The sequence below is a fragment of the Arvicanthis niloticus genome, chromosome 6 (genome assembly GCF_011762505.2).
Source record: "Arvicanthis niloticus isolate mArvNil1 chromosome 6, mArvNil1.pat.X, whole genome shotgun sequence".
In the NCBI taxonomy this organism is placed as follows: domain Eukaryota; kingdom Metazoa; phylum Chordata; class Mammalia; order Rodentia; family Muridae; genus Arvicanthis; species Arvicanthis niloticus.
Window position 1 is genome coordinate 60,216,891 of NC_047663.1, and position 26,900 is coordinate 60,243,790.

General features: G+C 45.3%; 1 protein-coding gene across 1 annotated transcript in view; it reads left to right on the forward strand.

Moving 5' to 3' along the window:
* The window catches only part of LOC117711294 (multidrug and toxin extrusion protein 1), a 34,929-nt gene that overhangs the window by 6,735 nt on the left and 1,294 nt on the right, over positions 1-26,900 (forward strand). The window contains exons 4-16 of the mRNA XM_034506855.2: positions 981-1,129; positions 1,980-2,022; positions 3,558-3,602; positions 7,881-7,978; positions 8,234-8,331; positions 8,414-8,527; positions 8,600-8,667; positions 11,629-11,737; positions 11,854-11,929; positions 18,225-18,294; positions 18,559-18,691; positions 21,845-21,939; positions 22,619-22,691. Of these exons, the coding sequence (XP_034362746.1) occupies positions 981-1,129; positions 1,980-2,022; positions 3,558-3,602; positions 7,881-7,978; positions 8,234-8,331; positions 8,414-8,527; positions 8,600-8,667; positions 11,629-11,737; positions 11,854-11,929; positions 18,225-18,294; positions 18,559-18,691; positions 21,845-21,939; positions 22,619-22,691 (1,171 nt within the window). The remainder of the gene's footprint in view (positions 1-980; positions 1,130-1,979; positions 2,023-3,557; positions 3,603-7,880; positions 7,979-8,233; positions 8,332-8,413; positions 8,528-8,599; positions 8,668-11,628; positions 11,738-11,853; positions 11,930-18,224; positions 18,295-18,558; positions 18,692-21,844; positions 21,940-22,618; positions 22,692-26,900) is intronic.

Sequence of the window (26,900 nt, forward strand, 5' to 3'; positions counted from 1 at the left end):
TAAAAGTTTCTCCTATAACTTTTATGTTGGAGTTTGGTGTAGTCCTGGCATCTGAAACTGAGTCTGCTTCAGGGTTATCTAGAGGGCTTGCCAGAGTGCAAGTTGCTTGGGCCTACCCAGGACTATTGGTGAATGTTCAGCATCCTCCAGGGGGCTGGTATTCCAGATGGCATTCAGATGTTCTTTGATTATGCTGGGTTATACCTGGATAGATCCATCCTAAGTGGAAAGCACCCTAAGTTGAAGATACATTGGCTCTCCCTTACCTAGAGACATCCCAGCTCAACAGCACGGAACACAGCTTGGTCCCTCGTGATCCATAGCTGAGTGGGAACTGTGGCTTCTGGGCTGCCCAGAACTGAATGAGAGGACCACATTCCTATCCCCAGCCCAGGGGATGATCTAAAATAAAACTTCAAGGTTGGTTTCTACGATGCTTGCATTTCTTTACACCAGCTTGGAGTTGAAAAGTTAAGCCATCTTAAGTGGAGTGCCTTTGGTACTTGCTAGTCCTACTGGTGTGTGTTCCCTTCCATAGCTGGTCTGAAAGCTCCCCCAGAGATGTTACTGGACAGAGAACTGAGAGACACTGGTACCTTCTGACTTCCGTGAGTTGGTAGGAGGCAGTGCCCCACATGGCTGGCCATTGGCCCAGTTTCTGCTTTAGTAGGTCTGGAATCAGGCCCAAGATTCTGCATTTCTAATAAGCTTCCAGGCAATGCAAACCTGACAGCCTACTAGAAGTGGATGGTACCTTTAACATGGCATTGCCACTTGGGTCCTAGCCTGGGCTAGCTATGTGTAGCATACATGTGATGCTGGGCAGGGCAGGAAGCTCAACTCTCAATGGACCACATGATCTTTTCTTAGAGAGAATGGCCAAGCCACCTGCTTCCTTATGAGGCATGATGGAAGGGTTCTGAGGGTCAGCTGGGGTATACCACTTTTGTTTAATGGGATTGTTTGCTTGTGCTCTTCAGACATTCGGGAGCCAGAACTTGAAGCATGTAGGGGTTATCCTGCAGAGGGGGACACTCATTCTGCTTCTCTGTTGCTTCCCCTGCTGGGCACTCTTCATCAACACCGAGCAAATTCTGCTGCTCTTTAGACAGGACCCGGATGTATCCAGGTAAGGCAAGAGTGGGCAGGACACCATCTCTGTAGAAAGATCATCCATACTGAGTAACAAAGGCATCCATCCATACTGCATCTCGGGGTGACAGAGGCCAGGGTCTCACACCAAGGTGAGCTTAAGTTGATCTTGACTAACCCTTCCCAGGCCTCGATACCTTGAATATCTGGCTTGTGACACCTGGATTCTCTCTCATTACTGGCTTCCAGGGTCCAGAGTTTTGAGTGGAATTGCATTCATAAACATCTTCCCATTGGGATGGCAGTCTGTGGATTGTTAATACTTAGTGATTTCTGACCACAGTTGGAATTAAAATAATTGTGGTACTATAGATAACTTCTCCAGGCCTCTAGTCTCTACATCCCCAGATCCTTAACTGGTAGAGGTGAGGCTTGGGCATTAATAACTTTCAAATCTTCCATGGGTGAGCTGCCATGTATAAGAGCCACTGGCTTAACTGATTAAGATCTTTGAAAAGTACTTGCCCCATGCTAGTAGCTCTGAACCTACTGGCATTTGACACTATCTGAAGACATGCCTGGATATCTCATTGGGTAGAGGGACTTGGGAAAGAGCTTGTAGTGCCTTGGGCAGCCCCCATACCCAGGGACTGCCCAGCTACAGCATGAGGCTCAGAATCACCACCACAGATCTTAAGACTGGAAGGAGCAGGAAGGCAGTCCAGGTAAGATGATGGGATGGGTATAGTTTTGTATTTGCTCCAACAGCTGGTGTCCATTTATTTAGGAGGAGCCGAGAATGCACCAGCAATGTCCATTGTTCCATTCTGACTCTTCCTGGGGGGAGGTGACCTCTGTCCTCATTGTTGCTCTCTTCTGTTGTACAGACTCACCCAGACTTACGTCATGATCTTCATCCCAGCGCTTCCTGTGAGTTTGCATGGGGTCAGAGACTCCATTCTTTGGTCCTTGGGTGAAAAGTATCTAGAATGTCATGATCTCAGTCTGACATAATTCTCACAGGTGACATTGACTCACCACAGACATGTGCCTTTAATTATGTTCCTTAAGGACACATCAGCATTTACATCTCCCCAAACAAAGAAACTCTAGGTTGGGGACCATTGCTTCGACTTCTTGTACTTGGAGCACCCTGGGGCATCCAGAGAAGAATTCAGAGTGTTTATTTTAAGGGGTAAAGTTTTATCCATCTCAACCTCTGAGAGCATCACTTTGACCTTTAGATGGTTGTGTGTGATCACATGATCAAGAGTGTGTTAATGTTTAATAACAAGTTGTAGGTGGTCAATGAACAGTTAAAGCTAAGCTTACTTAATTGGATAGAGGGGTTGGGTGTTGGCCCCAGACCAGAGGCTTAAACAGCAGAAATTTATTTCCTCACAATTCTGAAGGCTGGAGGTCAAGGATCACTGTGTTAACTTCGGTAGTTTCCCTGTGGCCTCTGTCCTTGGCTTGGCTTTGTGCTCCTATGTCACACGGTTGTTCCTTCTTGTGACCACACCAGTCCTATTGGATCGGAGCCCCACCTCAGTGTCTTCTTTTTGATTTAATCACCCTCTAAATCTGGTTGCATATGGGGATAGTCTTCTGTGTGTGCGAATTTGAGAAATACAGGAAATACAGTCTGCCATAATGGTGGCTTTTTGCCCTCATAATTGACATTGCACTTCTTAGTTCATCATAAAATTTTTTTCTTCCTTTTTTTATTTTTTTAAATCTTTACATTGCTGGGGTTGGAGCTCTGTCTCTTGCATGCTAAGTGAGTCCTCCATCACCTGAACTATACCTCCAGCCCTATCCCATAAAACCACTTAAATGTGACATCTTTTCATTATCCCTCTAAATAAGATGATAGCTGGGCTATCCACTAGGATGTCAGTGTTTGCCTAAGGAGACAATGTCTCCTTTTGCTAGACAGGAATTGAGGGTGTATTTCTTTTATTGCTGGGACAAAAATACCCAAGAGAAGCAACTTAGATAAGGGCTTACTTTTAGCTCACAGTCCCATGATTAGTGTGATTGGCTCCTATTAGTGACCCCAGAAGCTCAGGAAGGCTTGCTTATAGTCCAATGGCCCACCAAGAAGTTAGAGTTCAGGTCTGTAGTGTGGTCAGGCAGAACCCATGGCCCTGTATTTCCCAGATAAGGCTCTACGTCCCAACGGTTCCACAACTTCCCCCAAACAGCCTGTCTGCCTGAGGATCACACATGAACCTCTAGGAGATGTTCCACATTTAATCTAGGACTAGAACTTCTTGGATTGTGTTTATTTACATAGAAGTTACATGAAGCCCCTGGAGCAGATACTACCTGCTCCAGGCTTCGGTGAGGCTTTGTGGAACAAAGGGCAGCCAGGGTGGCTTGGGGACAAGCCTGCCATGGCACCAGATCTCTGATGTATGGTCAGGATGCAGAACTAACCCTGCTTTCTTGTTCTCTTGTAGGCAGCCTTTCTCTATACGTTACAAGTTAAATACTTGCTCAACCAGGTAATGTGGGCTGCCCTCTTTCCTTTAGGGGGCTGAGAGAATCAGGGGGAGCAGGGTGGAAGGGACTGGCCTGCTGAAGCTACTGAAAGAGGATTTCAGGGTTATACACATAGGACTTTGCTGTGGGGAGCTATCATAAGTGACATCAAGGAGTGAATGAAGCATTATTTTTGGATCTAAAAGTTTGTATCTGGTTCCCACTTGGAAATATTGCCATTGGCAATATAAAGGTTAGCATGTCTGTGTTCTTTGGCTCTTTACTGGTGGGACAGGCCTGTCTGGTGTCTAAAGGGCTAAAGGTCAGAGTTGCTTGGCTGGGTCTAGGGAGTCCACACCTCTTCTCAGTTTGTCTGAGGGCCGCTACTTTCTGGGGCAGCGGGTGTAAAGGCTCAAATTGTATTGTGAACAGAGAATGGTGAAGACTGCTTACACGGCAAAAAGCAATGGCCAAAGATCCTGGGAATGGGAGCCCTGACTCGGTGCGGGTGGATGTATGAGCACAGTGTATGATATAGGACTGTGGACTTCCTGTTAGAAAAGCCGAGGTAACGGAGGAACTGGGTCACACACCCCTGTCACACAGGCAGGCTCTCTCTAGTGTGTATACCAGGGAGGCAGGGATGATGGTATGATACTCTTAAGGTATCATGCTTTATTATGGCTAGAGCTAAGAACTTGAACTAGTTGAACACAGGTGATGGGGACAACATTTCTAATTGTTCTCCAGAGTGTCTCTTCTCTGTCTAGACCCTTGCATGAACCAAGTACAATCTGCAACATGTCACAGTGGCTTCTGCTTCTCTTTCTGTCTCTTGACAGTGTGGTGACCTTCTATCTCATGGATGGAGGAGGGACAGAGAGTGTGGGCATGACACTTTCTAGTAGCCGAGGCTGAGGGGAGGACCTATGGTTAGAGAATTGAGAGGGGTTGGGACTGGGACCTGAATTATGGTGGGCTAGCGGGACTCTGGAGTCTTCCCAGACGGCAAGTGTCAGACACCAATCCCCAGGCAGGAGTGATGAGTGTAGTCAGGATGCTACAGTTGAGAAGACACAGCTCACAATGGCCGGAGAGGAGCAGGCTGGCTAGTCTGCTAGAGCAGCGTGGTATATCTTCTGGGCACTGGGCATTGGCAGAAAAGAAAGCAGTTTGTGGTTCAGAGATGAGAGCTGTGAAAATGGTGGGCTGACAGTGGTCTAATCGGAAGAAAGAACTGCCCAGAGGGAGCAGGACACACGATGATGGGTGGGCTCTGTAGACTGGGAAGGCCATGAGCTTTGGGAGAGGCAGGAACATTTTAGTGCAAGCATACTGCTTGTTTGGGGGAACATACTCTCCTGGAAGAGGGCAGAGGTTAGGAAGGGAACAGAGGAAAGACAGGAGACACAGATCTGCAGGCTGATCTGAGAAGACCTTGGTAAGAAAGAGGACAGCTCTGGACCTCCGTTTGCCTCCTTGAGAAAGGCAGCTGCTTCCTGCATGTCTCCAGTTGTCATCCATATCCATGTGGCTCCCCTACCCATCTCAGAACTAGCTGCCTTGAGGCAACAGGGAGCATGTCACACACATGACTTCATCTTGGCCTGCTGCCTCCTCCACACTCTATAGCTGGTGGCCTCTGGTCTTCCCTCCTCTACTCTGTCCATCACAGGCCGTTGACCCTGTGGCTTTATCTTTTCAAGTCCTGTGGGTCTTGTCTGTCATTTTCTTTCTGTTGAAAGCTATCTATCTATCTATCTATCTATCTATCTATCTATCTATCTTACCTTTTGAGTGTGTGTGTGTGTGTGTGTGCCACATCATGTGTGTGGAGGTCAGAGGACAATTTGTGGGAGTCACTTTTATCCTTCCACCACATGGGTCTTAGGATTAAACTCAGGTCATCAAACAAGGCAGCAAGCACCTTTACCTAAAGAGCCATCATTAGGCGATTTCCTACTGGGCTTCTGAATTCACTTCCTGTCACTTCAGTAGCATCTTATGTACCAGGCTCCTTACTCTCTGCTTACCCTGGACTCCTCAAGTGCAGCCTGGCTGCTTTTCCACACCTGAGATGTAAAGCTGATTACAAACTCCCTTACAGGAAAGTCACCAGGAGCTCATTCTCCCTGTGAACATGGAGCTCACATGAACTGTCACACTCTAGTCTTGGTCCTGTCAGCTGGAGACAGTCAGGGACAAAGCTGTAGTTGAGTTTTATTTATTTTCTCATGTACCGAGGGCCCAGTGGTTTTGGGGTGTCTCACCAGACCAGGAGGAGGTGTGAAGTACCCAGGAGTAATGGTGCATGCCTGTAATCCTAGCATTCAGGACACAGAGGCAGGGGGATTATGAGTTCAAATTTAATCTGGGCTACATAGTGAAGTCCTGCCTTATAAAAGTAGTTTACAGATGGTTATGACCAGATAAAGTTTAAAGAAAGCTTTAGTTTGCAGGCTCAGAACACAGCAAGGCCCTGGGTGTGTGTGTGGGGGGGGGGGGAGGGGTGAGAAGGTCTCTCCATTTGGAGACTGTAAAGCTGAGGGAGGTATAGAGGTAGGTGTATGCAGATCACTGTGTTGAGGACCTCTATTTATTTATTTATTTATTTATTTATTTATTTATTTATTTATTTATTTATTTATTTATGCTGGGGATGGGAGTTGCTCTTGGGCATGTGAGACAAGCATCATTTTACAAACTGAGCTACCCCCAGCTCAGGTGACGTTGATCTTCTAGGCAATAGTAGAGTGTTTTCTGTTTTCCAAAGCAAATTTTTGGATGGCCTATGATTCTCACATCAAGATCTCAGTGAGAGAGCAGCATTCAAAGAAGTGGGGGCTGATGCCTCTTTGAGGAAGCAAGAGGCCAGTGTCCCCGCTCCATCAGCACAGCTCCTGTGCATCACCCTCCTAATGCATGTGAGGGCAGGCTTTGACATCCTTTCTCCAATGCAATTTTAAGACAATGCCCTAAATATTCTTTTGCTTTTTCTATTTAATTTTTTTTTTTTTTTTTTTTTTTTTTTTTTTTTTTTTACAGTGCTGGAGGTATAGCCCAGGGCCTTGTTGCTCAGGGCAGGTGGTCTACCACTAAGAAAGGCTCCATTTCCTCTAAGTTTTTTTGTATTGTTTGTTTTGTTTTCTATTGGAAGACAAGATGGTCTAGTTATTCTCAGTTGTGATAAAACCCCGATCGAAACCAAACTGGAGGAGGAAAGGGGTTATCTGACTTAAAAGCCCTAATCACAGCTTATTATTAAGGGAAGCCAGTGGAACTCAGGTAGAAGTGGAGTAGGAACCAGGAGGGGTGGTGCTTACTGGTTGCTCTCAAGGCTTACTCAACCCGCTTCCTTATACAACCCAGGACCTCCTGCCTGGAGTGGCTCCGCCCACAGTGGGCTGGCCCTTCACATCAGCCATCACTCCACAGCCATGCCCCTAGGCCAATATGATGGAGGCCACACTTCAGCTGAGGTTCCTTCTCAGATGACTTTAGTCTGTGTTAAGTTGACAAAAAAAAAGTAAAAATGAAATAAATAAAAATAAAAAACGGCAGAGTCCCCTTGTCTAGCTCAGGATGACTTTGAACTCAAGATCTTCTTGCCACCATCTTCCTAATGCTGTCATCACAGGCCCCAGCCCTCCCTTACATTGTGTCTGTGTACCACATGTGTGCCTGGTGCCAGTAGAGGCCAGAAGAGGGCATTGGATCCCCGTAATGGAAGTTACAGACGGTTATGAGCTGCAATGTGGGTGCTGGGAATTGAACCTGCGACTTCTGGAAGAGCAGCTGGTGCTTTTAACTGCTGAGCCATCTCTCCAGCCCCTCCCCAGCTTCTTAATGCAAGGCATGAGGTAGGGAGGACATATTTCCTGTTCCTACTTCTTAGAATCCACTATGAAGAAGCCCATGATCCATTTCAGAAGGAAATGTAGTTTCACAAGATCTTTGGTCTGGATCTGAATTCCAGTTTTGGTGGGAGAGTATCATTTATCTCCAACCTCTTGCAAATGCCACCGCCCATCTCGAGATTTCTGCCCCTCTTGCACAGCAAGAGGATCCAAAAAGAGGATCCCTGCTTTTCTTCCCTCTCTGCTGCCTTCTCAGTACCTACCCACAGGAGGCCAGAACTCTCCCCCACCTTTACTCACAGCAAAGAGGAGAACTGAGAGTGGGAGGGGACAGTGGGAAGGTCAGAGGCGCAGGGTGGTATCTTCAGGGGGCTGCTCCTGTTATGCCCAAGCCCCCTGGAGCTTCCACAGGTAAAGGTGAGCACCATTCACATCTCGTTCCAGGGCATCGTTCTGCCTCAGATTGTGACTGGCATCGCAGCTAACCTTGTCAACGCCCTGACCAACTATCTGTTTCTCTATCAGCTGCATCTTGGGGTGATGTAAGTTCAGTTTCCTCTTGGGCAGGGGGAGACTGCATTAGGCCTTTCCAGGGAAAGAGAGGGTAGTTTAGCTGATGTGGGTGTGGCCTTCTGGAAAATGCTGTCAGAATGAAGGGGGTACCGCCCTAAACAGAAGTAACCTCAGGGCCTATGGTGGAGGAGGGTACTGTGAGGGGTGCATGGCTCCCCAACTCACTAGGCCAGGGTGGAGAGGGTGGAGCACAGTATTCACCCACAGCTACTGGTTTTCCCCAGGGGTTCAGCGCTGGCCAACACCATCTCCCAGTTTGCCCTGGCCATCTTACTCTTCCTCTACATCCTCTGGAGAGGACTCCATCAAGCCACCTGGGGAGGTAAAGACCACCTTTTGACCTTTTGACTGTGGCTTCTGCCTGAAGGTCAGACATGTTGGAAACCCATCTGTTGCACCTGCAGGGTGGTCCTGGGAGTGTCTGCAGGACTGGGCATCCTTCCTGCGACTGGCTATCCCCAGCATGCTCATGCTATGCATAGAGTGGTGGGCCTATGAGGTCGGCAGCTTCCTGAGTGGTACGTATGCAGTTGGATGACTGGTGGGGACCACGTGGCTAGGGCAAGGCATCAGCTGACCGTCTTTACCAGGTATCCTTGGCATGGTGGAGTTGGGAGCCCAGTCCATCACCTATGAGTTGGCTATCATTGTATACATGGTAAGTGCTCAAGACCCCCCATGGTAAAGGGGACCTGTGTTCTATCCTGAGAGTCCTCCGATGAGCAAAAGGCACCGGTGATATTAAGTAATGCTGTCCGAGATGGTTCCTGACTTAAAATGTTATCCTGGAGCTGGGACTGGAGATATAGGCATGTAATTTTAGCTGGGTCGGGGGTGAAGCAAAAGAGTCACGAGTTCAAGACTGGACTGCACTAAGGAGAAAGATCTCAGAGTAAAGTATTAAAAGTATGGGGATAGTTCAGTGGTAGAGTGTTTGCCTAGTACCCATGAGGCCTTGGGTTTGATCCTTGCTGTACTTCCACACAAAGTCCTCTAGGAGCCGAGGTTTAGGGGGAGTGTCCTTTATGCCCCATATGGTCAGTTATCCCTGTCAGTGGAAGGAGGGATGGGCAGGAATCCAAAAGATCTGGTAATTCTGTCTCTGACCCCATTCAGACCTAAAGTAGTTGAATGTTTTCATACTGTCGGAATCTTTTCCTTTGTCCCAATTCCCTGGGGGTAGAGTGGTATGGAATGGAGAGTTGGTCACCCAGGTCAGATACATGCCGGTTCTGCTGCTCAACACTCTGTGCCTGCCACGTATCAGTTATCTCCTGGGGTGGGGGTGGGGTAGAGGTACTCAGAAGAATGGGAAGTAGGAACATGGACAGATATGTCTATACCATGCTCACAGAGGCTCTACTGGCTGTAATTAAGGGGCACTGCCTTAGTGTTGGTCCATCAATGGAGGAACACGTGGGCCAAGTATGGAGCATGTGCTCAGAGACAAGTTGGAGCATGTGCACAGAGAAAAGTTGCTCACCCTTAACAGTGAAGGAGATTCTGACATGCTAGAAAATACATTGTTAGAGACTTCTGTGTCACGTTGTTTCACAGAAAGCTCCAACCTAAAATTCTGAAGGCCTGCCTTCTATAGCATGCACCTCTTGAGACGCAAAGCTAAAGAAGGGACAAGCGTGGCGGGCTGTAGTAGCAAACACCCAGCATACTTGAGGTTCATTCCCAGGACAATGCAAAAAATAAAAAAATAAAAATTTGTTTTTTAAATGGAGAGAAGTGGGAGTTCATAGTATGGAGAAGGACTCAGCCAGCTGACTTTTTAACCATCTGTTTATATTTAAATTATACAGAGTGTACACACTTCCATGTTTTGTTTTTTTTTCCTGGTAGTGTTGGGGATCCAAGCATGACAGATCAATGCTCTTCCTCTACTTTTTGGAGGCATATATTTTTATTTTCACTGTTTGTGGAAGACATTTTTAATATGTATCTCATGCTTATATAGCTCATATTTTAGTAAATGTAGTTAAGTCATTTATCAATGCTTGAAGTCCAGGGGCCCATTATCTTTAAGTTAGTCTCTTACTGCCCAGTATTTAAATTCATAATATTTCTTTTTTTTTCTTTTTTTTCCCCACGAGACGTGGGAGGAGGCGGGCGGGATTTGAACACGCGCACAAGAGAGACCCGCGCCCTCTGCAGGCAGGCGCCTTAAGGGCTGCGCCACCGCCGGTTCGCTAAATTCATAATATTTCAATAAGATCAGCATCACCTCAAGATACCTCCTAGGACAAATACCTTTATGTGATTTTCTGATCTTTTGATCTTTAAGATAAATGCTTATAAGTCTATGTAGAAATATACATACGCTTTTTGCATATCTTGTCCTCTGCTCTCCACAGACTCAGAAGAGCATATTCATATATCTCTCCAGTTAAAAGAAGGATATAAACCTTCTCTCACAGATACACCACATCTGTAGATGTGTGCACGACATCACATTTACAGGCTCCCTGTCTGTTTGCCATTACTTGTTCTAATATGGTCTCAGTAACTTTCCCCCTGGCATAAAAGAGAAATGTCTTGTTAAAGTAGTTTAATCATTAATATCCTTTAATTGGGAATAGAACCTTGACCTTTCTTTGTCTCCTCTGACTGTGACATTTTCCCTGGAAGTGTTATAGCTGTTTCATTCTAAATACATCCAGACTCTCCACTTGTGGAGGAAATTCTATAAGAAATGATGTCCTGTCCTTTTTGGGACACCATACCAGTACACACATAATATGGACGTTAACTAAGAAGCTGACAGCTTTCTTCATGGTATATTCCTGTTTCCCCCTCCATATGGAGAAACTGTTGGTTGGAAAATCTGCTTGCCACTGTAGTGACCTGGAGGGTGGGATGCTAATCTCCATTTCTTCTGTTTCTTAATCTGTGCGTTAGCTTTTCTTTAATGCTTGCCTTAGTTATTCCGACCCGTAAGGCAACATACATGCTCAAATAAGTGATTACTTTTTTCTTAAAAAATAATTATTAGTGGCTCAAATGGTAAATGTACAGATATTAATGGAAAAATTTAATGAATATTTACTACCTGAGAGGCACAATATTCTAAGCAGTTGTTGTGTGAGCTCTGTAATGTCTCCATTACTAGAATCTTTGTGCAGATGAGATGAAACATCTTAGTAATTGGCATAGTGTCACATGGGTAATAAGTATAGATAGAGGTGTCAGAATGTGGATCCAGGGGTCCTAGCTTCAGAGCCCCATCCTACCTACAAGGCAATGTCTCTTCCTGGCATTTTCTTTAGTGACTTTTCTTCTTTGTAAATCGAATCCTCTGTCCTTTAGAACAGACACTAGAGTGGAATGTGGTCAGCCCATCCTGCATCCTGGTCCCCTATATCCCAGAGGACAAATGGGGTCCTCCTCCCCATCGCAGAGGTTGGAAACTCTGCAGAAAGCCTAAATTGTTCTGAGACTCCTAACTTGGAGATATAAGTTCTTTAGCAGCCAGGAGTAGGACAAAGAGATGCTGTGAAGTGTCTGTCTTCACAGCCCATAGGACCATGTTTTGCCAGTGAGGTGTGAATCACAGGCTATTCTGTCTGTAGTGTCTCAATGTGCAATTTTGCTGTGTTTTCGTTCATTTCAGATCCCTGCAGGCTTCAGTGTGGCTGCCAATGTCCGGGTGGGAAATGCATTGGGCGCAGGAAACATTGACCAGGCCAAGAAGTCCTCAGCAATTTCCTTGATAGTCACAGGTGCCTGGACCCCTCTGCCCAAGGCTCCTGGTGCATGCAGGATGTGAATGGGGACCTCCCCACTTTCTGTGGCCTCCCTATTCACTGTCACATTTCTTCTGATGCTTTACCTCCAGAGCTCGTTGCTGTGACCTTCTGTGTCCTGCTGCTAAGCTGTAAGGATCTTGTGGGCTACATTTTCACTACCGACCGGTGAGTGCTGGGATTCTCTTGACATGTGGGATCTCTGATAAAGAAATAGATTGGATGGATCTCATCACCATGGACAGCACCCGGGACTAGCTTTGCCATGGAGAGGTGTTCTGAGTCATTTGCAAGACCAGAAACCTCACTGATATTACTTGAGAAAGGAGCTGATTACTGAGATAGAGAAACTAATTTATAATCTGATTCTCAAGTTAATGGGAATTGGTGATGGCGATCTGCTTAGGATAGACATGATAGTTATGAATCTTTAAAAACTTCTTTAAATTATATTTAGTGTGTGTCAGAGAGAGAGAGAGAGAGAGAGAGAGAGAGAGAGAGAAAGAGAGAGAGAGACAAAGAGAGAGAGACAAGAGAGAAGAGAGAGAGAGAACAGAGGATAACTGGATAATTTGTAGGAGGAAATTTCTCTCCTTCTACCATGTGGGTTCTAAGGACTGAACTCAGGTCATCAGACTTGAGCCATCTCCCCAAACCTCATGCTTTGTATGGTTTGTTTTTGTTTTGTTTTAAGTCTTTCTTATACTACTGGTTATATTTGCAGACAGAGTCTGCATTGGTGGTTTAGTGGTAGAATTCTTGCCTGCAGATTGGTTGGACATCCTAAGCTCCTAATTTAAAAAAAGAAAAAGCTTCAAAGTCTGAAACTATTTGAGCACCAGCATACTACAAACAAGAGGTACACTTGTCAGTTCAGGATTAACAATATGAATAGAATAAAATAACTTAAAATAGATTGATGCTAGCCAAGAGCTGACACAGCTCTAAGAAGTGCTGTAGCTCAGAGCCCCCAAAAGCTTTAAGATGCCAACCAAAAGCTCCCCTGGTCAAAAGCAAGGAGTGGCTTTGAGCTGTGTTACAGCTCTGCACATATTCAGGGCAGCAGCTCCCTGGAGCACTGGGTGCTCTTGAAATCTAGGGCTCAAAATTGTTGTGGGAGCAATCAGGTCCTCATCTGCAGAATAGAGGTGGAGTCTTGGAGGCTGAGGGAAGAACAAGTTCCCTCTGCCTACAGTTGCAGGTGGAGTTCTGGAGGCTAGCTCACCTGAGCTCCTGCTAAGGAAGCCTCATGTCCTGGGGGTGTCTGTCTCAGGTGAGTGTGTCTCGGTGAATCCTGAAAGCACTTGTCTTTCTTCTCCATTGAATTCCAATGCCCCCTGCACTGGAAACTCAACTGTGTAGTCTGGGACTGGCTAAATGTTGATATGAAAATAGGATCAACAATAGCAGTAACTGAATAGGAGTGGCCAAACCTGGAGAGGAGGGGAAGAACCCACAACCTGCTAAACTTTGCTGGAGTTCACAATCAGATGTGTAGGTCTGTCTCCATTGATACTTGTTAAAAGAAACATTTTGACCATTTCCTGAGCTCCAGAAGAACCCCTGACCTCTGATGATACCCTTCTCCTTCAGTCTGGATTTTTGTTTGTTTGTTTGTTTTATTTTGTTGTTTTGTTTTTCTGCAGTATCTGCTACATCAATTATTAGCAGTTAGCTTTCAGGTTTTTAGCCTGCTGACTGAAGAAGACCATCCATCCGATGGCTGCTAGAAAGCTCAGGGATAAGGGCATGACCCCCAATAATATGTGCAATAGATGTCAATTTTGTGTATAGACTTACATCTACTCCCCAAGATATCCCATAATGTCTATACAAATATTCTAACATCTCAATATTTCTGAGGTCTAACATACATTGGTCCCAGAAAATGGATTAAGATTCTCAATCTGGGGTCACATTGGTGTCTCAGATCTGTCAAACCATCTGATTTTTAGAGTTTTAGAATATATTTGGCACATAGATTAATGTTAGAAATCTTGTCAGTGAGCTGTCTTAAAATTCATGGCATTGAGCTGATGGCTGAGGAGACAAACAAGTCCACTCTGTCCTCTGTAGGAATCCTGTCTCCCTAAAGGAGGGTAGCTTGGGTGTTCTCACTGCATAGAAATGTTGTAGAGGCTCTCCTTATTGTAGGATAACTTTATTAGCAACCACAGATTGCAAACTGGCTTTCCTTCATTGATTCAAAAAGCCACTGGGCCAGACACAGCTGCCTCAGTTTCTTTCTCATCTGCTTCTCTTTCCAAGGTAGGCTGACAATCTCTCAGCACCAGACTATCTTTTATAGGTTTCTCACTTCAGCGTGGGTGAAGAACCATAAATAGTTCTCATGTTTTTTCTTTCTCAAAGGATGGACATGGAGTCAGGTTGGGGGTTGGGCCAGGCTCAAAAGTAAGAGAGACTTCCTGTGCCTCCCACCAAATGAATTCTGTGAAGGGCAGTATACTGTGGACTTTAGATTGATGTGTCCCAGGTTGGCCTGGAGACTTCCAAATGGAGGAGGAGATGGCCAAACAAGAGCTGGTTCTGTATTGCCCACTCAGGGGCTGTCAGAGTAGACAAGCAGAAGCTAGAGCCCCGCTCTTCCTGAAGGAGTCCCGGGTGTAAAGTCTTTGCAGAAAGGATTGGCACAATCAATCGCCCAGCAGCTGGAGAGGAGAATCACGCTACCGTACACCATGGCCAGTGTGGGGTCAACCTGGAGATTGTCTTTGGAATGGTTTTCAGCCAGATGACCTCAGCTTAGTTTCAAGAACTAGGGTTAAGCCTCACCCCCGCTGGAGGAGCAGGCGGAGGAAGCGAACAGGAAGCCTCAGGGTATACACAAAGGAGAGAACCTGGAGCAGGCCCAGGAGAAAGCAAAGTACTATGAACCAAGGCAGAAGAAACCTGAGAGCTTCAAGTTCCTGCAGTTCTCAAAGCTCAGCCTACAGCAGACCACAGTGTGACTAGAGAAGGATGTGGTCCAGGGTGGCTCTGTAACATTTACCAGACAGTCAAACCATCTGGCATTGACTGTTTCCAATGAGAGGAATTTAAGGCTACAGAGTCCCCTTCTTAGGGGGTTGTGTATCCTTTCCTCTGCTTCCTGGACCGTATTTTGGTACCCCAGGCTTGGGGAGCCCCCACTTCACCATGCTCAACTTCCTAGTCCCAGTCACTGCTCTGGGCTCTCCCATACATTCAAACTGAGGCGCTTTCCCTGTCCAGGGATCCGGGCAGAGGAAGGAGAGAAGGCAGGGGGAGAGCCTGCAGTGTGTGCTGCCAGCAGATGTGTCAGGTTTTTATTTACTGAGAAGCACGAGGGCTGGGGCTAAGAAGTGTAGGAAGAGGAGGAGGTTGGTGGGAAGCTGGGGCTCAGTGATGCTCTTGATTCTGATCCTATGTCACTTACTTTGTTCTCAAATAAAGAACCCTGGGACACCCTGAAGAACAAAATGCATTTAGGGGCTGGAGAGATGGCTCAGCAGTTAAGAGCACTGGCTGCTCTTTGGAGGCCTTGGGAGTTCCCAGTAGCAACTAACATAGCAGCTCACAACCGTTTGTAACTCCAGTTCCAGGGGATCTGATGTTCTTTTCTGGCCCCCAAAGGCACACCAGTTACACACATGGTGCACAGACATACATGCAAGCAACACCCACGCACACAAAATAATAATGAACAAATTTAAAAATGACCTAATTGTTATGTTTTCATCTATGTTTATAATATACTTTGAACACATTCTCCCCCCAACCCTCTAAACCTTTCATCATGTGGAATGTCTTCTCTCTGCGCATGAAGAGTTTGCTGTGGCACACAGTGGGTCCTGCTCTGCTCACAGCAGCTCTGTGGTGAGACTACACCATACCCTTCAATCCCAGTGTTCCCTCTCCTGTTTGATTTTATCTTATGTCTTTTGTTTATCAGGCCCTAGGAGCAGATTTATATCCCCCACCTCCCTTTCATGTCTCTCTGAGTGGCAGGCTAAACCGTCTAGGTTTGTGTGACCTCATTCTGTGATGTTCACATAGTGCTGTCGCTGTGTGATTAGATAATTGGATAAGACATTCCTCAAAATATGTCCCTGTCATTCAGCGGGCACAACCAGCCCAAACTGGCAGAGTAAATGAAGCAGAAGAAATCCTAGCTCAGCTAATCACCATGAGGAGAACACAAAAGAAAGGGTGAATGGAATTCATCTCCAGGTGGACACACCCCAGGCTCTATTTACCCTACCTTCTCCCCTCTCTTTGCCCCCAGCCCCAGCCAGGGATGTGGTCCAAGTGACAGCTCTATAACCCTCACCAGAAAGGCATCTTGAAACAAAATTTCCTTTATTTCTCATAAGGAAATCACTTTATTTAGCTCATCAGTCTTTTCTAGGGTAAATTTTGCAACAGATAGGCAGGCAGACAGGCAGGCAGGCAGACAGACAGACAGACTACCAAAATAACTAAACGTGATCATTTTCAAAAATCTTAAGAGATTAGTTTACACAATCTCATTTTGTAAGGAAAATTAAAGCCTAGAACACAGCTAGGCCTAATGGCTCATGCCTATAATTTCCACAGTCGAGAGAGTGAGGCAGGAGGATAACACGTTTGAGGTCAGCCCAGTGTCAATAAAAAGAACAAAACAAAGACAACAAAAACACGGAAGAAATAATCCCTATAAATATTTACTCCATAAAAATTGAATCTCTAAATATAGTGACTTTCTTATAACAAAAAAGGGAAACTTGTTTTAAAATGCCAAAAAAAGCTCTGATTCCAGAAGATTTCAAGGGAAAACGTTTTCAAATCATTAAAATATAGGTAGTTATGATGTTTAATATTTGGGCTTTCCAAAGAGGAAAATTCTGCATTTCTTATGAAGCAAATGTGTCCAGGTAGCACCCATATCTGACAGTTTGCACATACACACAAAGAAAAGCAGACCATTCTCAGTCAACAAAACTGATTCAAAAGCCCATATTAGGGCCGGAGACTCAGCTCAGTGCCTTGTAAACTTGAAGCTCTGGGTTTGACCCTTAGTACTACAAAACTGAGTTAATTATCTATTTGAAAGTTCAAGGCCTGGGAGCGTCTCAGTGGGAGAGCATGCACTTAGTGTGTACCTATAAGGTCTTGCTTCCATCTGTGGCATAGCCACACCCCATGCCCCCCAAAATAGGAAAGAAGGAAAAGAAATTAAAACTCAAGATGAAATCTCAGTAGACGAGATTGAGCAGCGCCACACGGAGAGCACATTTTAGTGGACTAGAGGAGAGAATGCCTCTGTAGCCAGAACAAGCCACAGATGTAGTGTCACAGAGGAGGGCACATGAGAGGCAGAGGGGAGTCTCCTCAGATTTGTTTATATTTGCTTGTATTGTCATAAACATCAGACAAGCACAGGAGTGGCAAGATTTGTTATCTGTGGGGACAGGACAGACATTCGGTGACCTGAGAGATGGTGGTCATCAGACTTGTGTGCTTACCCTTCTCATTCAAAGCTCATTTTAACAAACAACGGTATTCTTGTGCTGGTTTGAGGGGGAAAAAAAAAGAGACCCTCTGTCTACTGCTCGATTCATCATTCATTCTCTCTGCAAATATCCATTGCCAGACATTTTTTCTCTCTCTCCAATCAGGGCCCCCAAGGTGTCTCTCCTAGTTTCATTTTTCATCTCAGTCAGAGCCATGTAGCAATTTAGAGCAGATCCACTTGTAGCCGTGAGAACCCTGGAATACCTACTCTTACCAAATTGGTTGACTGGGAAGAACTTACTGACCAGTGGTGCCCGGACCAAATACAGGTCCTCATGCGTGCTAGACAGATGCCCTGCCACTGAGCCACACTCCATACAGAATGCACATGAGCGCCCCTCTGTAATATATCGTTCAGACATATGTGCATCCAAGATCTGCCTCAGAAATTGGGTTAAAAGGAGGGTGGCCGTGCGGTCTAAACTTTGTTTTAGGTGGGCAGATGGAAACTGGAGCATATCATTGGTTTTCATTGAATAAGTGGATTGCATGTTATTTTTTTCCCCTAAAAGCTATGAAATATATTAGAAAACTGGTTTCTGATATGTGTCATACAATGGTAGACTTGTCCTCACTTGGGCTGCTGGCTGATGTGAATGTACCAGGGCACCTGGACTAAGAGCCCGAGCCTTGTTGAGCGAGGGTACACGTGGGGCCTCCTCTCCTGGGATACGTGTCTTCTGATTCTTGTTTCTTTTTTCTTTTCTTTTTTCTTTCCTTTTTCTTTCTTTTTTTTCTCATGTCTGGAACCCATGGAAGCCAGAAGAAGGTCTTGGATCCACTGGAACTGGAGTCCCTGGCAGTTGTAAGCTGCCACATGGGGCTAGGGATTGAACTTAGTCCTCTACAAGAACAAGCGCTCTTAACCAGTGAGCCATCTCTGCAGCCCTTCCTTTCTCACTAATCACCACATGCTTTGTTTTCCTGACAGGGATATTGTGACCTTGGTGGCTCAAGTGGTCCCCATTTATGCTGTGTCCCACCTCTTTGAAGCTCTTGCCGTGAGTACCAAGCCTGGTAATCCTAGACACTTTCATGGTCTGTGTAAGCTATTTCTTCTTACTGTGATACGTTTCCAGTGGGAAGCGAGGCTGGAACGGCCTAGAGGGGCTCCTGTTGATAGTTATCAGGGTTGCTTCTGCAAAGCATCACCGCAGAGTCTTGTTCAGGTCTGAGGACCACAGAGAGGCAGGTGTTCTGTTTGGGAGGTGGGGGTCTTTAGAACACCAGCCGTGTTTATGCTGATGGATGACACCTGCCCACAGTGTACCTGTGGTGGTGTCCTGAGGGGCACTGGAAACCAGAAGGCTGGAGCCATCATCAATGCCATCGGGTATTATGTCATCGGCCTCCCCATCGGGATCGCACTGATGTTCGCTGCCAAGCTGGGAGTGATCGGTAAGCCTCATTGTGGAAAGACATAGGGATGATGACCAAGCACATGGAAACCTTGCTCTGCTTCCCATATTCCTTCTGTATGGTGTCAGAGAGTGAGTGTACAGACAGTTGATGAAAAGTGACCATGATGCCCAGAGCTGCCTGGTCACTCCCCTCTTGCCCATGTGTCAGCACAGGAGCACAGTAAAGGATCATTTCTATTATCCTCATTCTGAGTCAGCCAGTCCTTAGTCACAGGACTTAATGTCCAGGTCTTTTAAGTACCGGGAAACACCTTGTGTGTGATCTTGCCCTGTTCCTTTAATGAGGGCTCACAGAGCTGTGAGTCCCTTACCGTGGCCTTGAAGTACTGAGGCCTTCCTTTTCTAGTATTTTGGGACATTTGAGGTGAAGTGGGGAAGCCCTAGGGTAGGATGCATGGGACTGGACATGGAACTTGCTAGAACAGCACCCTGTGTTCTCAGCACAAAGGGCAAGACTGGTGATGGCCTCCTTGTCACCTTTGTCCTCATCTTTAGCCTCTGCTCCTCACTTACCACCTATGTAGCTCACACATCTCTGCAGAGAGACGTGTGGAGAAATGGGGAGCTAAGGATGGTGGAGCAGACTCCTCTGTGTTTGAAGCAAAGAACTGAACCCACACGCTCTGAAATTACCAGAGTCATCTTAGGGGGAAAAAAGTAGGGAGATAGATAATTATCTAGCTTTGGTTTCTAAAATAATAACTGAGAATGCATTGGCAATGAATAAATGGTTATAGGAAAGCCTAATTGTTGTCTTTGGGGTAAAGGACTGACTGACTCGGCGTGATCAGGAGTCACCTGATAGCTGCCGAGGACCTCTAGTCCCACGTCTTAACTTGTGTCCTTCCATTTTCTCAAGTTCAATAATATTTTAATGAAAAATATTGGAGTTGTCCAAAGAAGGAGATTGCCAGAGTTCTGTGGCCATGAAGGTGCGGCTGTTATTTACCCAAATTTCCGGTGTTGTTCATGGCTTGGATATGCTGATGGCAGGCCAGTGGAAACACCAGAGGAGTCTGGTTTTTTGAGTAGTATTTTCATTTGACACATTTCCAAATTATTATTATTATAACATGCAATCAGTACAAAATACTAAGAAAACACTTTATAGTCTCTTTTATATTTTTATTACTATTATTTTAATTGACAAACACAATTATGAACATTTATGGAGCACAAAGTAATGTTTTGATATATGCAGAGAACGTGGACCATTTAGGCCAAGGTAATTAGCATATCTATCTTCTTTTGACGTTATCATTTTATACAGTGAGTGGTAAGTCTTTTTGTTTTTTGTTTTTTGTTTTTTTGTTTTTGTTTTTTCGAAACAGGGTTTCTCTGTGTAGCCCTGGCTGTCCTGGAGCTCACTCTGTAGACCAGGCTGGCCTCGAACTCAGAAATTCGCCTGCCTCTGCCTCCCAAGTGCTGAGATTGAAGGCGTGCGCCATCACCGCCCAGCCGTGAGTGGTAAATCTTAAATTTACTTTAACAAAAAAAGATTTTCACTCTATAACTTTGGCTGTGCTGAAACTCACTGTGTAGAACTCACAGAGTTCTGCCTCTGCCTCCTGAGTTTAGGGATTCAAGGCACCATCATGTCCAGCCACAGCCAATTTTGTTGTTGTTTTTATTTTAGAGTCTTCCTATGTAGTCCACACAGGCCTTGAACATGGGATCAGCCTGCCTTGGCCTCCTAAGTGCTGGGATTATAGCTGTGTGTCCCCATGTCTATCTGAGTTAAAATTTTAGACAGGAATCTACTTTAAAATACAGATACATCCATATCCCAAGGTCTATATTTGGCCCACTTACTCATTTGACAAAGTGTATTTGTTGTGGGCAAAGTAGAGGGAGCTGGGGATCCTTGGAGAGAAAGAGCGGAGGCCGTGGGGAGGCGAGAGCTGTGTGAGAGCCTGCACTCAGTCCTTCTAATGGCCATTTAAATAGAAATACAGTACAGGTTGGTTTTATCTGTCATGTCACCAGCATTAGAGTGTGCTGCATATACAAAGTTCCCAGATGCACCTCAGGAGGCTGCAGGTTCTTACAAGCAGACTGACTAACCACATGGCTATCAATTTCCTGTACAGTTTTTCAAACTTGCAACTTATGGTTCTGCCCAGAGAATTCTGGTAATCATCCTGCAGCCTTTAATAGGGATTATGGCATTAGTGGAAAACAAGTTTGTTACTCAAATTACAGCTAGAGTTGGGCAGGTATTTCTGTAAATAAATGTTTGGAATGAGCGTGTAATTTCTATGCAAAACTGGACATTTGGAGGAGGAAGCCCAAGGCTTTTCTGACCCCAGCCTAGAACTGGCAGGTGGCTACTGATTCACTCCTGAGAGGAGCCTGTTGACCACTCCAGGGCAGCTGGCACCCAAGAGCAGAGTAAAGATAAGCCTTTGAACTACAACTCAAGGCTTAGCCTCAGCCTTTCCATGGATTTGATTCGTTTGCAAAGTCTGTGTATTTGCATCCTGTAACACGAAGGAGTCTCCCCGTCCCCCCCCCCCCGCCCCTTTCGTGTGTCTTGGCAGAAAGCTGAAAGGCAAGCAAAGGAGAGGGAGAGGATTATGGAGGATGAGGGTGGCTCAGGTGTCTGTCTCCTGGCTGAAAGCAGCTGAACACACATGGTCCTATGTGGACGCAAGTCAGATCTCCAGAACATTGAGCTCTGGGTTCAGTGAGAGACCCTGCCTCAATGTGTAAGTGAAGAGCAATTAAGGGAGACAGCTGATGTCAACCTCAAGCCTTCTTACACATGCACAGGCACCCTCCCAACGTGTCCACGCACACGAAAACATACATACATGCATGCATAGGCCACATATGTAAAAAAAAAAGTTAGTCTCTTTTGAGGAGCATAAAGCAGTAGTTTTTCTGGAGAAAATATTTTCTTAAAACTGGCCCTTTTCTTAGTATCCAATTACCCTAAGCAGAAACCCAAATAGCTTCCTGGACCTTTTGCTCTATGAATCATGTCTGGTAGCCTAATCGGGTTCTGGGCCTCTCCAAGATGGAGGTCTCTCTCCTACTGAGTGTTCCACCTTGCCTGTCTACCTACCAGTACCGACTTAGTGTGACCATTGTCTTCATGAGCCAAGCTGTCAAATATCTTCCCGTGCAGGCCTGTGGTCAGGAATCATCATCTGCTCTGTCTGTCAGACCACGTGCTTTCTGGTTTTTATTGCTCGGCTGAATTGGAAACTCGCCTGTCAACAGGTAGGTAACTGTCCTCACTGTTGCCTGGGTCTTTCTGCAGGTGCCAAACTGGACCGGATGTGGCAAACAATCTTTCATTTTGAGAAGTTTTTTTTTCTTATGCTATTTTTATGCCTTTTTTTTTTTTTTATTATTGGGTTTGTTTTGTTTTAATTGGATTTTGCAGTGAAGGGTTGTGTGACCCTGGCCCCACTCAGTTCCCTTTGTTTACTCAGTGAATAGCAAAACAGGATTCCATTTCTGGTCTCTTGCTGTGAAAAGCCAGTTTCAGGAAGAATTGGAACTAGAGAGACTTTCTCCAAGTTCATTCTAGTACTCTGTGTGTGCACGCGCGCTTGTGTGCATGCATGTGCATAAGACACTGTGTGCTTCCTTCTCCCCACCTTCCCAGTGTCAACTTGAGGTCAGGAACATGGGGGTAGAAAGGGCCGGTGAAGTGAGAAGATGAAGAAGGGGGCGTGCTCAACGACCTTGGTCAGTCTCTCCCTCAGATCAGTCCACTCCCTACCTACTTAGGAACCTATTTCAGTCTTTTGGAAGAGAGCTCCATAGTGAACCAGAGAAGCATTGTCTCAGGTGTCAGTTAAGGGGCATGGCTTCTCCTAAACCCAGGTGGCCATGCTTAGCAATGCTTTTTGCTGCCACCCAAACTTACTTTGAGTTTTGCTTACTTTTCTAGGCTCAAGTACATGCCAATTTGAAGGTAAATGTGGCCCTGAATTCTGCTGTTTCTCAGGAGCCTGCTCACCTAGGTATGCTACAATTTTCTCAGCTCTGGGGCAAACCTGCTATATAGGACTGGAGGGGCATTTGTGGGACACATCTGGATTAGCTGCTGTGAGCTCTCACCAAAGCAAGGCACTAATGTTTCAGAAATAGATGTCAAGTTATACCCTCTCTAAGACAAACCGACTTAGAGTTTGTTTGCTTTGATTCCATATATTAACAGACCGTGTTGGATGCTTCAAGCTTTTTAGGCCCTCTGCTAGTCTTGGCACCTCTGCAAGTATTCTATGGGCATTTCTTTTCTCCTTAAAAGCATATTGGAAGTGTTTGGTCCACATGCAATAATTGTGTTTATTTATAGGGTACATATTACTGTGTATAAAACCATGTACTACTGAGAGCAGGGTCTGGACAATCATGTTGACCCTTCCTTTATGTCGGGTTACAGATATTTCCAATACCTCGCATTTCTATGTGAGGAACAAGTCTTGTAAGCTGGTATTTGCATGCTCGTTTTAATGGGGTCCCTGTGGTTGGCTAAGCATCGCTCACTGTAAGCAGGTTCTGGCTTGGATCTTTGTGTCATGCAAATACAATTACATCAGGCTGTTTTTCTGTCAGTTTGGTTATTCTTCCATATCCCTGGTTCCTTGGACAGTTAGTTATTAACCTTTCACTCCTGTGAGGGAGGTAAAGTGGCTTCCTTCTACCTTCCTGCAATCTGCGGCTGACACGATGAAGATGCACAGGAGAAAAACAGTATTTAGCTATGTTTGTAGGTGTGGGAGTCCACACATCGTGAGGCTTGAAGAAGAAGCAGGTAATTGAAGTTTATGGAGAAGCAACTGAAGCTACAGAAGGGAGTGGGGGTATGGGTCTTCTGAGGGCACTGTCTACAACGTTTGGGGTATGGGGGAGGAAATTATGGTGATCTTATTATGCAAAGTCTCTCTGATATTAGAAGGCCATAGGAGCAGCCATTTTCCCAAGACTATGCTTTTGTAATGTGGATACGAAGGGTATAAATGTCTTTTGCAAAAAGGTGCCACAGGCCCCAACATTCCTTTATAATGTTACACTTTGGTTTCTAGAAGGAGAAATGTAGGGGAGCAGTGGTCAATTGGCAGTGGTTTGTTGTTTCTCTGATTCGGTTCTTAGTGTCTGGTTATCCTTGAATCACATGAGGTCTGACCTAAAGCTGTCTGTCTTTATTTAGGACTTTCTTCTACTCTTGTTAGACACTGAGGTTTCACAAGCAGTCTAGGGAAATTTACAAGCAGAGGTTGAGATTCCCAAAAGCTCTCACTGACCTGAAGGTAAGAGGCAACAAGTGTGAGGCTGGCCTATTCTGGGGCCATCTTTAAATCCTGCATGCAGCCCATTAGGGCTTCAAGCCCAGACACTGGGAGGTTTAGCAGGGCCTACTCTTAATAGGTACTGCTCAGTCCTGAGCCACATGTCCAAATGTGGAACTGTCAGAGCAAAGCCACCCCAGAGGCTGGCTCAGGCCCAAGCTTCCAGCTTCCTCCTGATCTTGTTCTGGAAAGATTTTTGTGTGTGCTATTAGTTCTCTGCCACCTTCAAGATGCTCTTTTGAATTCATTTTATTTTATTTTTTATTTATTAATTTTATCCCAATTTAACAATTATCTTGGGAGGAAGGGCTAGTTTGTAAAATGTGGGAAATAATTATACTTACCCTGTCGTGTAGCTCTGAAACCTGAGTGTTAGGAACTGCCAGACACAGCTTATTCTGTAAATATGACCTGATACTGTTTATTTTTTTAAAAAATATTATTTATTTATTATTATTTATATGAGTACACTGTAGCTATCTTCAGACAGATGCCAATCAGATCCCATTACAGATGGTTGTGAGCCACCACATGATTGCTGGGAATTGAACTCAGGACCTCTGGAAGAGCAGTCAGTGCTCTTAACCACTAAGCCATCTCTCCAGCCTGATACTGTTTAATTTCAAACATTTTTGCTTGTCTTTGTTTCTTTGAGACAGAATCTTCATAGTCCAGGCTATCCTTGAATTGGCTTTTAGGTGAGGATGACCTTTTAGGTGAATTATGACCCTCCTGCCTCTACTTCCCAATTTATGCCAACTTATATGTATACAGGTGTGCACCACCATGCCTGGCAAAAGCAGTATTATAATGTTCCAAATTATTTTGTCAGAATTCTGAGGCCATTGTAACAATCATAGCACAGGTTGAAAGTCCCTAATCTGAAACATTCTGAAATCCAAACCACTGGAATACGAAATACTTCTCAACCCAAGCATTTCAGACAAGGTGTACTTTCTTAGTCACATATGTGCCTTCTCATGCTTCTAAAGGAAGACGATCCCAATCTTCTACTTAGGTTGCTAGGTAATCTGCTTTTATATTCCTCCTGCAAAGTTCTTAGTGTGTTTTCCTGTTAGTATTCTTACTCTACAGGCCATGGGCCTCGAGGCTTCCTGTGAGTCATTATCTTGCTTGGTACTCAGAGGGTCCCTGGAGGTGAAGAGTCTCATATTCAGTTCTGTGGATGTCTTGAGCTACGTCTTAGCTTATCTCCCCTCCATTTGGTTTATTTTCTGTCTGAAATGCTTATTAAGTAGCTATCTGCCCCTTAAAAGCCTGATCCCAGAAAGCCCTCTGGCTCCCCGTGCTGGCTGACCAGAGCAGTTTATGGAGTGAATAGAGGTACTCAGAGACAATCCACCAAACATGGGCTGTTACCAGCATTGTTCGGGTCAGAGCCCTGGCAGCCCTAACGCAGGCTCAGCACCCTATCAATGGGCCAGCTGAAAAGACAAGCAATGCTGGGAAGCAGAGAAGGGGTGGGGGGTTATTACCCAGTGTGGCTACACTGAGAAGAGGAACAAATAAAAAGGCTCAGCGACACCTCCTGTCTCCCTACCTCCCAAGTCTATCTTCAGTCCTGACATGAAGTTCAGGTTTAAGCAGAGGGGACAGGAGTGCTTAGGTGTGCACACAGCCCTGGTCAACATGTGGTCCTGCCCATCAGCGACCCATCACTGATAGTCTTTCCTTCAAGGTTGCCTGAGAAGTTGTCAGAACTGTGAAAACTCTTTGTGGGAGACAAGCTCGTCTCTGGCTGGTCCCAGGCATCCACCTTTTTCTTCTCCCAGCACGACGTTTCTGGGGAAATGCCAATTTCTTGGGAACCATTGTTTTAATAGTCTGACTGTTGAAGGGAAGACCACAGGTGTCTCTAAAAGGCCTTCACTCCTACTTCTCCTACGTGGATGGTTCCAGAGTCATTTCTTGACGAAGTACAAATCCAGTGAGCACAGCCCAGAGATGACGGCAGAGCGTATCCTGAAGCAGCTCCCTCAGCAGCTCTGGCCATGGAATTTGGTTTTCCATCTGTCACAATAAACAAAAATAGGGAATTATATCTTTAAATTGTGCTCTCTCCAGCACGCTGGACATCTGGGAAGCCGGAGGGAGACCTCTCTACCTCCTCCTTCTCTTACTAGTATATATACAGAGACCAGGGAACACAGGCAATAAATAATTCCAGTTTTGTCTTGTTCCTCTGGCTAAGTGCTGGGCCTTGTCTCTGAGATGCTGTAGCAGGGCAGGGTTGGCGGTGGTGACTGAAGATTGCATTTCTCTGGAGCCCATTTGGATGTCATTTAGATTGAAAGTTTACTCTGAACAAACAAACAAACAAACCATTAGCAGTGCAAACTTGTAAGCCATTTTTATAGCGTGTACTCACGGATTCCTATAGAATGGGATACACATATGCTCTTGTAAATTGTAAAATTCCCCTACTTACTACAAAATGAAATACAAATATGCCTCTATTTGTCTCCTATGAGTATCTCCTGGAGGAAAGGAAGTAAAAAAAATAATATTGGAGTCACTTGTACCTATTGGCATGGGAGAGACTTAGGTCCAGGAGAGGACAAGACAGATATGTAGTGTACAAAATGGTGGACGGGACTTTCTGGACAGAGCGTGTCAGTATAAAGAGATTGTAAGTCAGCCAGAGGAGTGGGCTCAGTGTGACTTGGCAATTTTGATAAAGTTGTTATGGTTTTCTCTACAGTGCCTTATCTAAAACAAACAAAAACAACTTGAAGGGACATTGATAGCCATTTAAAGGGACAGCAGCACTTTCCCCTGCAGCATAGCCCTCTTAATTATACTATAATTAACTATAGATCTCTTACCTGACAGTTAATGGTGCTTTATGTACCTATTTAT